General features: G+C 36.8%; 1 protein-coding gene across 1 annotated transcript in view; it reads left to right on the forward strand.

Annotated features, from left to right (window-relative positions):
* Positions 1–15,000, forward strand: part of 5PtaseI (inositol polyphosphate-5-phosphatase A) — a 297,544-nt gene that overhangs the window by 59,997 nt on the left and 222,547 nt on the right. Inside the window, exons 8-9 of the mRNA XM_068349793.1 lie at positions 1,628–1,708; positions 2,152–2,259. Of these exons, the coding sequence (XP_068205894.1) occupies positions 1,628–1,708; positions 2,152–2,259 (189 nt within the window). The remainder of the gene's footprint in view (positions 1–1,627; positions 1,709–2,151; positions 2,260–15,000) is intronic.

A 15,000-nucleotide genomic window follows, 5' to 3' on the forward strand; every position in this document is an offset into this window, starting at 1 on the left:
GGTGTGTGAGTGTGTAGGCAAAAGGGAAAATGACCCGTAACCAGAGAGAAGGATCCAATGTAGTACTATCTGGCCAATCAAAAGACCTATAACTCTCTAGTGGTAGTATCTCAACGGGAAGAAAAGTGCTGTTTAGTCATTCAATGGAAGAGCCTAGTAGACTTTCTAGAGAAAATGCACTAGATGATTTATTGCCCTGACATTTTTAATGACCAGATATAATAAGAGACGTCAATGAGACTAAATATACACAATGAACAGCAAAGTGCAATTACAGAAATCACACTGAGTATGTAAATTAATGATCAGTACTAAAATATTGTACGCTCCATTGAGAGAGAGAGAGAGAGAGAGAGAGAGATATGCTATAAGACCATCTTCTATATAGGTAGATATTATTCCAATTAGTGTCTACTCATGCGTTATGTTTTCGGAATGAATTACGTGCACGCGCGCATGCTTACAAACACATACACAAACACCACACACACACATTGTATATATATATATATATATATATATATATATATTTATATATACAGTATGTGTGTATATATATATTGTATATATATATATATATATATATATATATATATATATATATATATATATATATACACACACTATATATATGTATGTATACACATACATATATATATATATATATATATATATATATATATATATATATATGTATATATATATATATCCAGACGCTTGCTCTTTATAATATAGGGGAGAAGACATTTGCTTTCAGTTTTGTGCTCTATTTCTACCCTCAAATACATAACCTTAAAGTGTGCAAAAGACTGTGGGAATTTACCATAACCTCCACAAGTCTTCTCCAGTCCCTTTCTCCTCCTCCTCCTCCCCCTCCTCCTCCTCCTCCCCCTCCTCCTCCTCTCCCTCTTTCCCTCCCTGGCGTCCTATTCCCTAGGACCTGGTGTTGCTTTTAGGTATATAAGAGCTGTCACGCCTTTCACAGGCATCTAGTTCCTACAGAGTAGTTGCTAAAGCGGCGTCATGTTTAAGGTAAATTAGGTGGGAGGATTCTCTCTCTCTCTCTCTCTCTCTCTCTCTCTCTCTCTCTCTCTCTCTCTCTCTCTCTCTCTCCTCACACACACACATATATATATGTATGTATATATATATATATATATATATATATATATATATATATATATATATATATATATGTATATACACACATACACACATATATATATATATACATATATATATATATATATATATATATATATATATATATGTGTGTGTGTGTGTATACAGTATATATATATATATATATATATATATATATATATATCTATATATATATATATATATGCATATATATGTGTTATAAAATTTATTTATGCATATACGGAACATGTGCATACTGTATTTACACACATGCTGTATATATAAATTGCTAATTTCAGCATGACCACAATATTTTTCTCCCATCCAAATATCAAAGTCAGGACAAATACCAACGTTGCCTAACCCAGGGTTTCAAATAAACGTATTTAGAAACTGTGGTTGGGGAATTTAGTCTTACATTTTGTAACCAAACTTGTAATTTAAAGATTTTTAATTACAAAATTTGTATTTTTCTTCTCTTCAGGTTGCAATCTTCGCTGTTCTTTTGGTGGCTGTAGCTGCTCGCCCAAGCAGCCAGTACGCTCCTGCTCCATCTTATCCTGACGTGAGTGTTATTATTATTATTATTATTATTATTATTATTATTATTATTATTATTATTATTATTGCAAACTATTCTAATTTTATCTCGAGCTTTAATCTATTTGTCTATACCATTTCATTTTGGACAATTATGCTAAGTAGGGTTTATGAGAGTTTCAATATTTTTTACAAGTACACTCCTTTATATGATATTAAGCCTCAATGTATATAAATGTGTTATGTATAGTTGTTCTTAGGATTATTACAGAAACAATTGATTATTTATTTCATTTATGTGGAATTATTTGCTCCTTTTATACAGAAACGTCATATGTTATATATTTTTCAGTTCTCTGTGATTGAAAAACTTTGGAAACTATTTTGCTTCAATCTTTACAATCTGTGTATTTAAAAATTTTGTTAATAAATGAGCCCATTTGCATTGTTTCCCTTTCCTTTTTGCAGACACCAGCAAAGTATGAATTCAACTACGCCGTAAAGGACGATTACTCTGGTAATGACTACAGCCACGGAGAAGCCCGCAACGGATATGACACCAGTGGGTCATACCAGGTCAGTTAATGACTATTTTTTTCTTATGTTTTTGTATTGATAATTATTTTGACTGTTTTTCTATTTCCATCAACTCAGTCGAACGAAATGGATTTATAAGTAGAACTTTTACTTGGGGCCAAAGAAAAATTATACAATATGATGAAAGGAAGTTAATATTACCTGCCGGCACACCGCTGTTTAGACGTTTTAATATTTGGATATATAAAGCTATTTCATGGATATAATATCTTTCATGAAATTGATTTCAAGAAATTAAAGTGTGTTAATTAATATACCGTTATGAATAGTCGATTCTAGCGAGGTCCAGTTGACTTAGTTGAGTAGCTGGCTTTAATCTAGTGAGGCCATTTTCACTCAGTTTGGCAGCTGGCTCTATCTAATGGTGCCTTGCTGATACAGTTGAGTAGTTGAGAAGCCAGCTTCCTCTATCTAGTGAGGCCTTATTGACTCAGTTGGATAGCTGGCACTACAGTATATATTGAGACCCTGCTGAATCAGTTGGGTAGCTATTTCCATTTAGTAAGGCCCAGTTCACTCAGTTGGGTGCTGCCTCTATCCAGTGAGCCCTTACTAACACAGTTGTGTAGCTGGTTCTACATAGTGAAGCTGAATTTGCTCAGTTGGGTGGGTAGCTGGGTCTATTTAGTGAGGCCCTGTTTACTCAGTTGGGTAGCTGTCTCAATCTAGTGAAGCTCTGCTGACTTAGTTGGGTAGCTAGCTCTATCTAGTGAGACCCTGTTCAATCAGTTGGGTAGCAGGCTCAATCTAGTGAAGCTCTGCTAACTTATTTGGGTAGTTAGCTCTATCTAGTGAGGCCTTGTTCAGTCAGTTGGATAGCTGGCTCTACTTAGTGAGGCCCTCTTCATACAGTTAAATAGCTGGCTCTATCTAGTGAGGCCTTGTTCAATCAGTTGGGTAGCAGGCTCAATATAGTGAAGCTCTGCTGACTTGTTTGGGTATATTCGGGTAGCTAGCTCTATCTAGTGAGGCCTTGTTCACTCAATTGGATAGCTGGCTCTACCTAGTGAGGCCCTCTTCTTACAGTTAAATAGCTTGCTCTATCTAGTGAGGCCATGTTCAATCAGTTGGGCAGCTAGGTTTATTTTATATGCCCTAAGCTCAAATAACCTAATTGTTTGATCGTTTGGCATTCCTTCGGCCGTCCCAACTACGGTGAGATTGATTCTGTCAAACACCAGTGGTTGAGAAGGAAATATCTTCTTTGATAAGTAGCTCTTAGGTCTAGCCAACATGGCTTTCCTTCTTCTGTTGCTTTGTAAAAAAAATAAAAAATGAATTGTGTTTATAAATGTATTTATATGTCGTTTACTGGAATAGGATTCTTAAAAATAGCGTTCAATTGTGTTCCATATTTCTTGACTATAAACATTTCAGAAAGAATTCTTTTTAACAATTATAGCCAAGCTATTTATAATTTCAATAGTCAGAATATTAGAAACATTCCTTAATGTGAAATATCCTTTTAGTAAGTTCAGGAGAACTGTAATTATTTCTTACATTCCAATTAATCAAATACCCAACACTTAGGAAAATTGATAAACCGTATATTTTCTTAATCCAAATATTTTAGTAGTAAATACTTGGTACAATCAACACTATTTGTCCTTCGTGCGCCTGAATGCTGTTAAGTAGTGCTGCCAGCACTTAATCAACCTCTCCCCTGTACCCGACCCTCTTCTGTTTTCCGAGCCGAAGTAATTTACTCATGAAGTTAATGCGTCGTAAGTGCAAGTATTCATGAGTGCGAGGAGGCTCGCTTTTGGCAGTCTCTGTTAATGCGATCTGACCATGCGAGTTTGCCAGGTTCCTTTTCGAATGGGCTCGCGACGCTGATTATGAAAGCGGGGATAGAAACTTTGTGACTTGTCACAGTATTAATGATCGAGTCTCTCTCTCTCTCTCTCTCTCTCTCTCTCTCTCTCTCTCTCTCTCTCTCTCTTTCTGGTACTGGTGCGTGTGCTTTCTAAGATTTACATAATTATTTTTTTTCCTATTTTAACAGTAGAGGTCTCTTGCTTGAGGGCACTCGGGCAAACTATTCTATCTTAGATCTCTTCCTCTTGATTTTTTAAAGTTTTTATAGTTTATGAATGTTGCTACTGTTCATAAAATATTCTATTTTAAGTTCTCATTACTTCAATTGTAACTTATTTATTTCCCTGTTCCTTTTTCACTGTTGCTTTACCTAAAAACATTTAATATCCAAAGTAGCTTCGTCTGGAACAGCCATTATTGCATGTGTTCGTGAACCGTTGCCTTGTTTTAGGGGATAGAGAGCATTCGAAGTTAACTCATAGGGCGATGTTATACTCGCCTAATTTGCTTAATGGTATGATTTCTTCTTCTTCTTCTTCTTCTTCTTCTTCTTCTTCTTCATAAAAGGTAGGGTTGCTGGGCGGTGAAGTACTTATGGTCTTTTTTTAATGGATTTGTAAGGGGAAGACCGAAAACGAAATCTTTACTTACGAAGTCTTGTTTGTTTTTAGTTTATGTACATACATATAGAGTATACACACACACACACACGCGCGGAACAACAAAGACTGCAGTACAACCGGCGCGCGCACACACACACACACACACACACATATATATATATATATATATATATATATATATATATATATATATATATATATATATATATATAAACACATGTTGATAATTTGTTTTTCAGCCAAGGGTTTAGGGCTGCAAACCTTTGTCCCAGGCAATATGATGATTTTCACACTGTAGAACGACGATGTTACTATTTTCCTATCCCAAAATCTCACATCACCGAAAATCATAACTTTCATCGACTTCAGAAGAACCGTATCTGCCATTTTTCGGCCATTTCCACCCTATAGGGGTCCACAACCCTTAACTAGGTGCTCCACTGCCTTGATACTGAGCTCAAACACTTAGAACTTCCCATGGCAGTAGTGTCCACATTACATTTCTTGCTATCTTTGCGATGGCCTCACTCTGAAAATAAACTGACCTGACTAATGTGGTTGCATTTGGCCTTAAGAATGATAGCCATTCGCCATAGAGAGCATTTCCTTAACGAAAGGGTTCACAACCCTTAGCTAATCGCTCCTCACCCTTAATACAAGGCACATTAAAATCCCAACCCATTATCAGTCGTGAGACATTTCTCATGAAAAACTACGAGCAACGATATCAGGGTAAGTTTCTTCGGATGTTAAAAGTAATAGTGGTTTAATAAGGGTATTTTTAGATGGTTGTAAGTGGTTTTTATTTCATAGAAAATAGTAATGTTCTTCACAGAGCCTAGAAGATAATGGTAGTAATTATTTTTACTAACAATCCTTGAGAAACTGGATTAACACTGCTCCAGCAAGTAGTGTAGATTTTAGTATTAATTTCCTGCATGCAATAATGGTAACATTCTTTTCAGGTAATATCATCTTTTAGTTATAAGCCTTAAGTGTATTAACTTTTAGTCTTATAGAGCAACATGTTTTCCTTGTAGATTCCTTATAGTTCTTTGGGTCACAGCACCAACCTTTTTTATGCACAGGAAACATGAACCTTTTTTGTGTACAGTAGATCCTTCATGTAACATCACCAACTATTTCATGCACAGTAGATCCTTCAGGTAACATTAGTCAACATTCCTCCCACACAGGTCTTGCTTCCTGACGGACGCGTCCAGACAGTGGAATATACAGTCAGCAAGGACGGTGGCTTCCTCGCTAACGTGGTCGCCAAAGGAGTCAAGACATACGCTTAAACGACACGGCTTTACCCTTGTAAAGCTTTGATTAGGAATAATTGATGTGATCACCAGAATTCATCTGTTGAACAATTATTTCATCTCCTTATTTATGAATATGTGGCACTCTTTAAATATGTATTTTAGTTAAATAAATGGATGTATTTGAATTAAGTCTCTGTTTCACCCTCTCGATGCTCGATGGTTTAAAGTTGCATTTGGAGTCACTGGTTTAGATTTCTTTGACCAGTACTGTACTTGAATCAAACCTTCAAATGTTACGATAGCTTGATTGGACTTCGTTTCAGATGAATTAGGCTTATTATTCTTCCCAGTACTGCACTGTGTCCCTACGATTACTGTCTTGTGGTACACTGTAGACATCACATTAAAGATCTTTCCAGCGGTCACTTTTTTAGCTTTCTGCTAAACCTTCGTTCCCTTTTCCATTTTGCAGTGCAGTTTCTTAACTCATACTTCATATTGCAAGTTTTTGGATCTGTTTCCAAAGGTCCAGATCCATTAGATATATAATTTCATATATAATGGAAAAGTTATTCAGCCATTTTTTGGAATAGCCTGACTCTACCGGGCAAGAACCCATTCACAAAAAGGAAAGTGTGTTCACGTGCTCATAACACTGGTTCACAAAGAAATTGAGGCAAGTACAAAAATACCCGTTTTTACCTAATTTGGGGGTGCTGAATTCAAATTTGAAATCCGTTTTTACTCATCACCTTTATTTTTTTTTAGATATGCATAGTGTGCATTTTGTGCATATACGGTACATAAAGGCGGGAATGTGCATATACGGTACATAAAGGCGTATATGCATTCAGGGTTAATTCTAATATTGTGAGACTTATGGCTTATTTTTTAGTTATTATGCACTAAATGTAAGTGATTGCATTACATTATATATATATAATTATATATCAATACGGATTTTGGCAGTTAGGGCAGCAGGTCTCAATCCACACTCATTAGAGCTCTGGCAGTCATTGGAAGAGGTTGTCTCGCAGGTGGCGCAGGAGGTTGGTGTCCCTCAACTATCGTGTTACACATCTTTTGGGTAGCTAAATATTAGTATTACATTTTCCAATGCACATTTTATTGCCTTGCATATGATTTAGTTTTACTTTGTTATATTTTCAAATTCTCCAATGGCTTCAAGCACGTCAGAACATTGAGGATGCCTCAACAAGGCCAATTCTTTCTGCTACGTGTGTGGGGACTTCACTACAGTTGCACAGCGTCGAACCATCACTTCCCTCCTCAGAACCACCTACTTTCACTATTTTGACTGTAAAATTGGTGATCAAGACAAGTCTTGGGCTCCACACATGTGTTGTAAACCCTGCTACAATGGACTAACTATATGGTTTAATGGCAAGAAAGCGGCTTTCAATTTTGCTGTCCCAATGGTTTGGAGAGAGCCACGAAGCCATGCAGATGATTGTTATTTTTGTTTAACTAATATAACTGGTTTCAATGCATCTTCTAGGAAAAAGATCAAATATCCCAACCTTCCATCTGCTATGAGACCCGTTCCCCATTCAGATGATCTTCCTGTACCCACATCTCCAGTAAATAAGGATCTTCTTTCCTCATCAGATGAAGAAATGCCTTCAAGGGAGGATACTGCCGAGTCTGTATTTTTGGAAGATATCGAGTCTACATATTCAGGAACAAGTGGCAACGAGCCACACTGGATCACGCAATAAGACCTGAATGATCTTGCTCGTGAGATTTGTACCTGTCAAAACAGCAGTCAGAGCTCTTGGCTTCTCGGCTTAAACAGTGGAACCTAGTCCAGGAAGATGTAAGGATCACCAGTTTCAGGAATCGGAACAAAGACCTTGCTTTCTTTTTCGACATGGAAAACAAATTTTGCTACTGCACAAACATACCTGGCATGTTCACGTCCCTTGGTTTGCCACATAATCCTTCAGACTGGCGTCTTTTCATAGACTCTTCCAAGCGAAGTCTCAAGGCTCTGCTTCTGCACAACGGGAATAAATATGCCAGCATTCCCATTGCACACTCTGTCCATCTAAAGGAGTCCTATGACAATATTGAGCTTCTTTTAGAAGCTATTAAGTACAGCGAGTGCCAATGGAGTCTGTGTGGGGACCTCAAGGTCATTGGTCTTCTTATGGGTATGCAAGCGGGCTTCACAAAGTACTGTTGTTTTCTCTGTCTCTGAGATAGTCGAGCTTTATTCCAGCATTACAAGCAGAAAGACTGGGGGTCTAGAATCCTCTGGTGGACGTGAATAAGGTGCTTCTCCCTCCTCATCACATCAAGCTTGGTTTGATGAAGAATTTCATGAAGGCGTTGGACAAAAATGGTGCTGCCTTCCAACACCTGTCTACTGTGTTCCCAGGTGTTAGTGCTGCTAAGCTCAAAGAGGGCATCTTTGTCGGACCTCCGATCCGAGAAGTGCTGAAGGATACTGATTTTGAGGAGCTTCTTAACTTAAAGGAACTGAGAGCATGGGAAGCATTCAAGACAGTCTGTAGTGGCTTCCTTGGTAACACACGCGTACCAGATTACCAAGCCTGTATTGAAAAATTGCTAAAGTCTTACGAGGATATGGGGTGCCGAATGTCACTCAAGATTCATTTTCTCCATTCTCACCTCAACTTTTTCCCGCCAAACCTTGGAGCAGTGAGTGATAAGCATGGGAAAAGATTCCACCAAGACATTACGAAGATGAAGAGCAACTATCAAGGCAAATGGAACCCCGGCATGATGGGAGACTTCTGCTGGATGCTCTTGCGTGACATCCCGGAGGCAAAATACACCGGATCTTCTAAGAAAACACACTTTTGACTGTCTGTGGTACTATGAATTGTGTAATTGAGTCATCCAAGTATATTGATTCAATCAGTGTTCTTTATCTATCCTGTTTTATCTGTTATAAGCTGCTGTAACTCTTGAAATGTGCAAATATATTCTCTGTTTATACTAAAATGAGAATATTTAAAAGCCAGAAAACTAGAGGTGATAGAGCAAAACTATTTAAATTTGAATTTAGCACACCCAAATTAGCAAAAAACACCTATCCCCATTCTTGCCTCAGACCAATTTTGCAAACCAGTGTAATCAGAATGGCTTGGTCTGCAGAACTAGCAGCGACACAAAACAACGAAATAAAGCCCTTTGTTTTCAGTCGGTTGCTACAGTTTAGTCATCTGTTCTGCCTACGAAAATTAAGTTTTGATTCAGCTGATATAACACCAAAATGAAAAAAAAAGAATTAACAGGATTATTTTAATTTTACATAAGATCAAAGGAAACTCGTATCCGAGTTAGCAGATAGTAATTCCCCCTCCTTCGTTATCACACCTCAACGCCCACTTTTGCTCCCCTCTTCACACCTTTGTTGTTGTTGTTGTTGTTGTTGAGCGAGAGGAGGATAAAACATCAATGCCTCTCTTCTCTTATACTGGAAAATAAAGGAAGTATTTTATTCATCACCTGGAATCCAGCTCGCAGACCCTTATGAATATTTTCTACCGCTCACGGTGCGGCAACTTTAATCTGGAGAACCGAGAGTCAATACACACTGTAGGCAATGCTTCAAATTCTCTCTCTCTCTCTCTCTCTCTCTCTCTCTCTCTCTCTCTCTCTCTCTCTCTCTCTCTCTCTCTCTCTCTCTGGTTAGGGATCCTTTTGAAGAAAAATATCCAATATCCCTTTCATCAGGTGTTTATCCCTTACTTTTTTGAAAAGCTTAAAGTTTGATGGCGACACTTTTCCGAGCAATTTGAAAGTGCCTTCGGTCCTGGAGGTGCCTCTTTCTGGAAGGTTATTTGCAACTTTTCCTTCGTCGTGAGGGTCGTGGCATTAATTTTATTTTTTTTTCCTATTACCTATCTTGATTTTTTGTTTTTGTATTTGATATCTTTCGGTTACGGCGAAATATATTTTCTTTGTATCGTATCTCCTGCAATTGTTTCTTATTATCTATCTTGATAATCTCATATATATTCTATTTGTTTTACGTGCCATAGATATTTTATAGTGTTTCTCATATATATTTGGGAAGTGTAGATATTTGGTACAGTAATAAATATTTGTGAAGAAAAGAATTGAGAGAGAGAGAGAGAGAGAGAGAGAGAGAGAGAGAGAGAGAGAGAGAGAGAGAGAGAGAGAGAGAGAGAGAGAGAGAGAAAGAATCTTCGTCCTTATCAAAAGAAACGATGTAAAAAGAAAACTTTACAATACACCCGGATGTGGGGAAACAAGAAGAGTTGGAACCTCTTTCATGAGGGAAATGGGTATTTTAATCTCTTTTAAAAAGGGCAAAGAATCTTTTGTTCCATCTTTTAAAGTATTGAAAAGCCTTTCATGTTCCCATTCATTTTTTTTATTTTATTATAGAAGTTGGTAATAAAAGAGGCCTCTAATTGGATGACAAAATCGTACTAAAGGCAGTAGCATAACTTTGATGTTTATCATGTTAATTACACATTGACATTGATAGCAATTGCTTTTGACTGCTTTGTTAGAGGCCTACCTTCTTTTTTTTTTTTTTTTTTTTTTTTTTTTTTTTTTTTTTTTTCATCCCTGATCGGTGGCCTATTGGAAACGTCCCTGCCCGGCAATCTGCTGCTGGACTGGGATTTGAGACCCGCTCAAGCTCGATAGTTTCTTGTATTGTCTGCAACCTCAGCATCCTTGTGAAGTAAGTATGGTGGGTTTTAGGGAGCCTTTAGGCATGCTGAGTCACCTGCAGCCATTGCCTGGGCCTCCCTGGTTCCAGCTTGCGTAGAGAGGGAGCTTGGGGACTGATCATATGTATATACAATGCGTCTCTAGGTCATTGTCCTGCTTGATAGGGCAATGTCACTGTTCATTGCCTCTGCCATTCATGAGCGGCCTTTAAACCTTCAAGAGGGCTTATTTGCATCCCTCGGTTTTTCTCATTCGAAGCATTTGGATGGTTTGAAGCATAAGAATCAGTTTCACATCATAAACTTTAACGAACTTAATGGCGTTTTCCGGAGTTTTTTTTTTTATGCAGATTCTAAATCTTGTGATCTTCTACACCTTGAGATGTTTGCAGAAGTATTATTCCATTTCCATTGTTCCCCTTTTTGTTTTGGACTGGCGAGACGATAAAACTTTCGCGAATATGAATATATATATATATATATATATATATATATATATATATATATATATATATATATATATATATAAATATATATATATGTATATATATATATATATATATGTATATATATATATATTATATATATATATGTATATTCCTATATTCAGTGTATATATATATATATATATATATATATATATATATATATATATATAAGTATATTCAGTATATATATATATATATATATATATATATGTATATGTATATTATATATATTATATATAATACATATGTATATTCCTATATTCAGTGTATATATATATATATATATATATATATATATATATACATACATACTATATTCAGTATATATATATATATATATATATATATATATATATATATATATATATATATATATATATATATATATATGGTTTAGAAAAATATTGTGCTATAATTTAAAAGGTTCCAAAAGAAAAAGAATCGCTGTAGGAAAAAAATGCAGATGTAAAGAATGATCTACAAAAGAGAGATAAGGAAAAATACATTCGATAAGATAATTCAACCAACAAAGTGAGACTTAAAGCCCCTATTACACTTATCCGGTTTCCTACGGCGCCGTCGGTCGCGACGCTAGCATATGTTCAAACCGGAGCGTGTGATAGCAAATCGGCCGTATGAAAGCTCACCCACGGCCGGGCGGATGAACTTTGGCCAGTACTAAAGTTGGCCGTACGGCCGTCGTAGTCAGGACCGAGGACGTAGCGTGTAATTGCTCACCATATGGTATGACATCAGTCTGAGTGGCTGAAGGACGCTCATGTTGACTATTTGCTTCTCTCATGCAAGTGTCCTTTTTTTTCTGTTAAAGGTGATACCTGACTTAAGAGTTCCAAATCGTGGTCCATTCGCATGTAGTTAAACCTGTCATCTTTTTCTAGTGGTAGTTCCTTCATTAAGTTAATATGAGAGTATTTTTGTCGTTTATGCAGCCATTGTTTGAACCAAATCTTCCTTTTTCTTGTTTTCACCTTCAAGTAGCACGCTAGAGCAATAGGAACGAGAATGTCGTCGAGATAAGACATGTCACTCCTCCACCACAAACAGTGCCACACTGACCGACTTGCGTCCGGCCGTTCAAATACGTGTAATAGCTCTAGCCGTAAGCCACAATTTTCCTACGGCGCCGTAGGCCAGGTTGGCCGTAGGAAACCGGATACGTGTAATAGGGGCTTAAGTGAACCCGTCACACATAACTGTAGTTTGAGTTTAACCAGCTAGATCTTTGAAAAGCAAAACTCATAAATCATGGCAGTAGTTCTCATGTAGTAGTCTTATTATTATTATTATTATTATTATTATTATTACTAGCTAAGCTACAACCCTAGTGGGAAAAGCAAGATCCTATAAGCCCAAGGGCTCCAACAGGGAAGAATAGCCCAGCGAGGAAAGGAAACAAAGATTGGCCCTTTGTGAGTGGGAATACCTTGACCTGGTGAAAGCTGTACTAGTCACGGCCACCCATACTAGGTTGGTTTGCTGTGAGCGATCAGACTAAAGTCTCCAACCATCACCAATCTGCAGTGGCCAACTTGGCGATGAAAACTGGTCAAATCCCTGACATGAATAAGGACATGTCTGAGGCTTTTGTCTTGCAGTGGATTAGAAACCGCTGTTTTTGTTGTTATTGTTATTGTAAAGTAATTATCGCCAACGAGGAATGCAATTTATACTGTAATGGTCATTTAGATGGACGCTTCCTCTTAAAAAAAAAAAAAAAGAAGTTTAGAAAAAAAAATCCGTTTGTTTTAATATCTTTATTTAATTAGTTTAACTTAATCCTTTTTTTATCAATTACATTAAACTTTATCAAGAAACCATCATTTCATTTGAATGGTTCTTTCTAGGTTTTTTCTTTTTAATTCTCTTAAATGTTTCTATAACTATTATATTCATTTGCTTGAGATCAAAAGCACTTATGAGCATTAGCACCCAAACCTTTTCTGGAAAAAACGTGCTAAATATTCCTTCTTAAGGAGGCCCAATAATCTTACAACAGCGCATTGACAAGATCTCATATTTATTTGTACTGCCGATTTGTTGCCTTTTGATACCAACCCCAAAGTAAAAGTAAGGGCAAGTTATCCAGGAGTTCCAGTCTTCTACATCGTCACTATCAACGAAAACATTGGGATAATGGCTGCGATTGCTGGTGGGGAAAGCATCCAAGCAGGCATTGATGTCAACGTACCATTTTTCAAGATGATGGCACCGGCTCTACATGTCCTGTAAGCCCGTCCAGTCTTCATCACTGGAGTCAAAGCCTTGCAAAACCTTGTTGTCAGCGCATGTTTCTGCATTATTTCCAATTGTGTCTATCTTTTGTTCCTTGCCATCATCTATACTTTGTCAAAAGGGTTTATCTATTTTGCCACAGATGAAGTGATCTAGGTCCGAATGGGTGGCGTCGTTAGGGTTGAAGACGATTGTCGTAATAGCGTTGTGGGAACTGCACCCGTCATCTTTGCTAGGAACGTCGAAGGATTTGTACACAACGACCAGTGGTACTATTTTAGTTATTATTATTCTCTTGTAGACGTTGAAATTGTAGTCGACTTCGAAGTCTTGGTATTTGGTTGCCTGGCATAGCCTCTTGTTTCCTGTTGCCCCGACAGGGACGTGCAGATTGAAAGAAGCGCAGTCAGCAACTGAAATAGAAATATCGTCATTGCATATTTGGTGGAAAACATTTACTCATCCTTTTTTAGTTGTATCTCAAAATCCTTACAGTTGGATGAAGATGAGGATCATAATTCTTTTTTTTTTTTTTTCTAAACTTACATGTAGTGCAAAACTGGGCACAAGCTGTGATAGAGTGTACAGGAGCTGACCCCAGAACAGAGCGGCTCTTAGTTTTCTCTTGGTCGAGTTTGAAGAGATCGGTGGGCGATTGCGACACTGAGCAGCCGATCAACATCATCATAATCAACAGCAGTTTCTGGCACAGCCTCTTTGAGAGACGACGTTTTGGCTTCATTCTGTAATGATAGACAGACACATGACTTTTCTATTTGCGACGATTATATTTACTCTCATGCAATTTGAATCGGAAATTCTCCGTAAAAAATAAACTGTTCTTACAGTATTTCAGTAAAATACGGGACACCGTAATTTTACCCTACTTAATTATCTTTTACGGGTTGGTGACCATAATATCACTCCTTTACGTAATATATCCGTTTTTTTAAAACGGTAAAAATCCTGGAATAAAGGTTGCCAGGTATTTACCGTTTTAGAACATTATATTTTGACGTTAAGGAATGATATTACGGTCACCAACCCGTAAAGTTTAATAACAAATTATGTTGAAAATTACGGTCGCCTGTATTTTACTGAAAGATGGCTAAAAACATTATATTTTTCGGAGAATTTAGATTACAATCACGTTTTTGTTTTTTTAACAGGGTTTGAAGATCTCCCTACACTTTTAAGTATTGAAAGAATTGCCTGAGATGTTAGATCTTAAAATAATAATAATAATAATGGAGGCAGACAAAGATAAATGACAAGAGTATATATGTTTAACGTGTGTCTTAATCATTACTTGCACATATTTAGTCTTCAGGATTCATGTAACCCTTTTACCCCCAGGCTATTTGGAACTTTCCAACCCTTAACCCCCAGGGGTTATATTTTTTCAAGCACATTTTGCAGTATATTATTTTTAAATTGCTCTAACAGCCTTAATTTTCGTCATAGAGAGGTCAGGTTGGTCTCATTCTCTTGGAAAATGCCTGAAGTTTCTCAAAAAATTATCAAAAATATGCAAAAAAAAAAAAAAATGCAAGTAGCAGCTTTTTGCAAGGAC

Source organism: Palaemon carinicauda, chromosome 26, assembly GCF_036898095.1.
Source record: "Palaemon carinicauda isolate YSFRI2023 chromosome 26, ASM3689809v2, whole genome shotgun sequence".
Classification (NCBI taxonomy): Eukaryota; Metazoa; Arthropoda; class Malacostraca; order Decapoda; family Palaemonidae; genus Palaemon; species Palaemon carinicauda.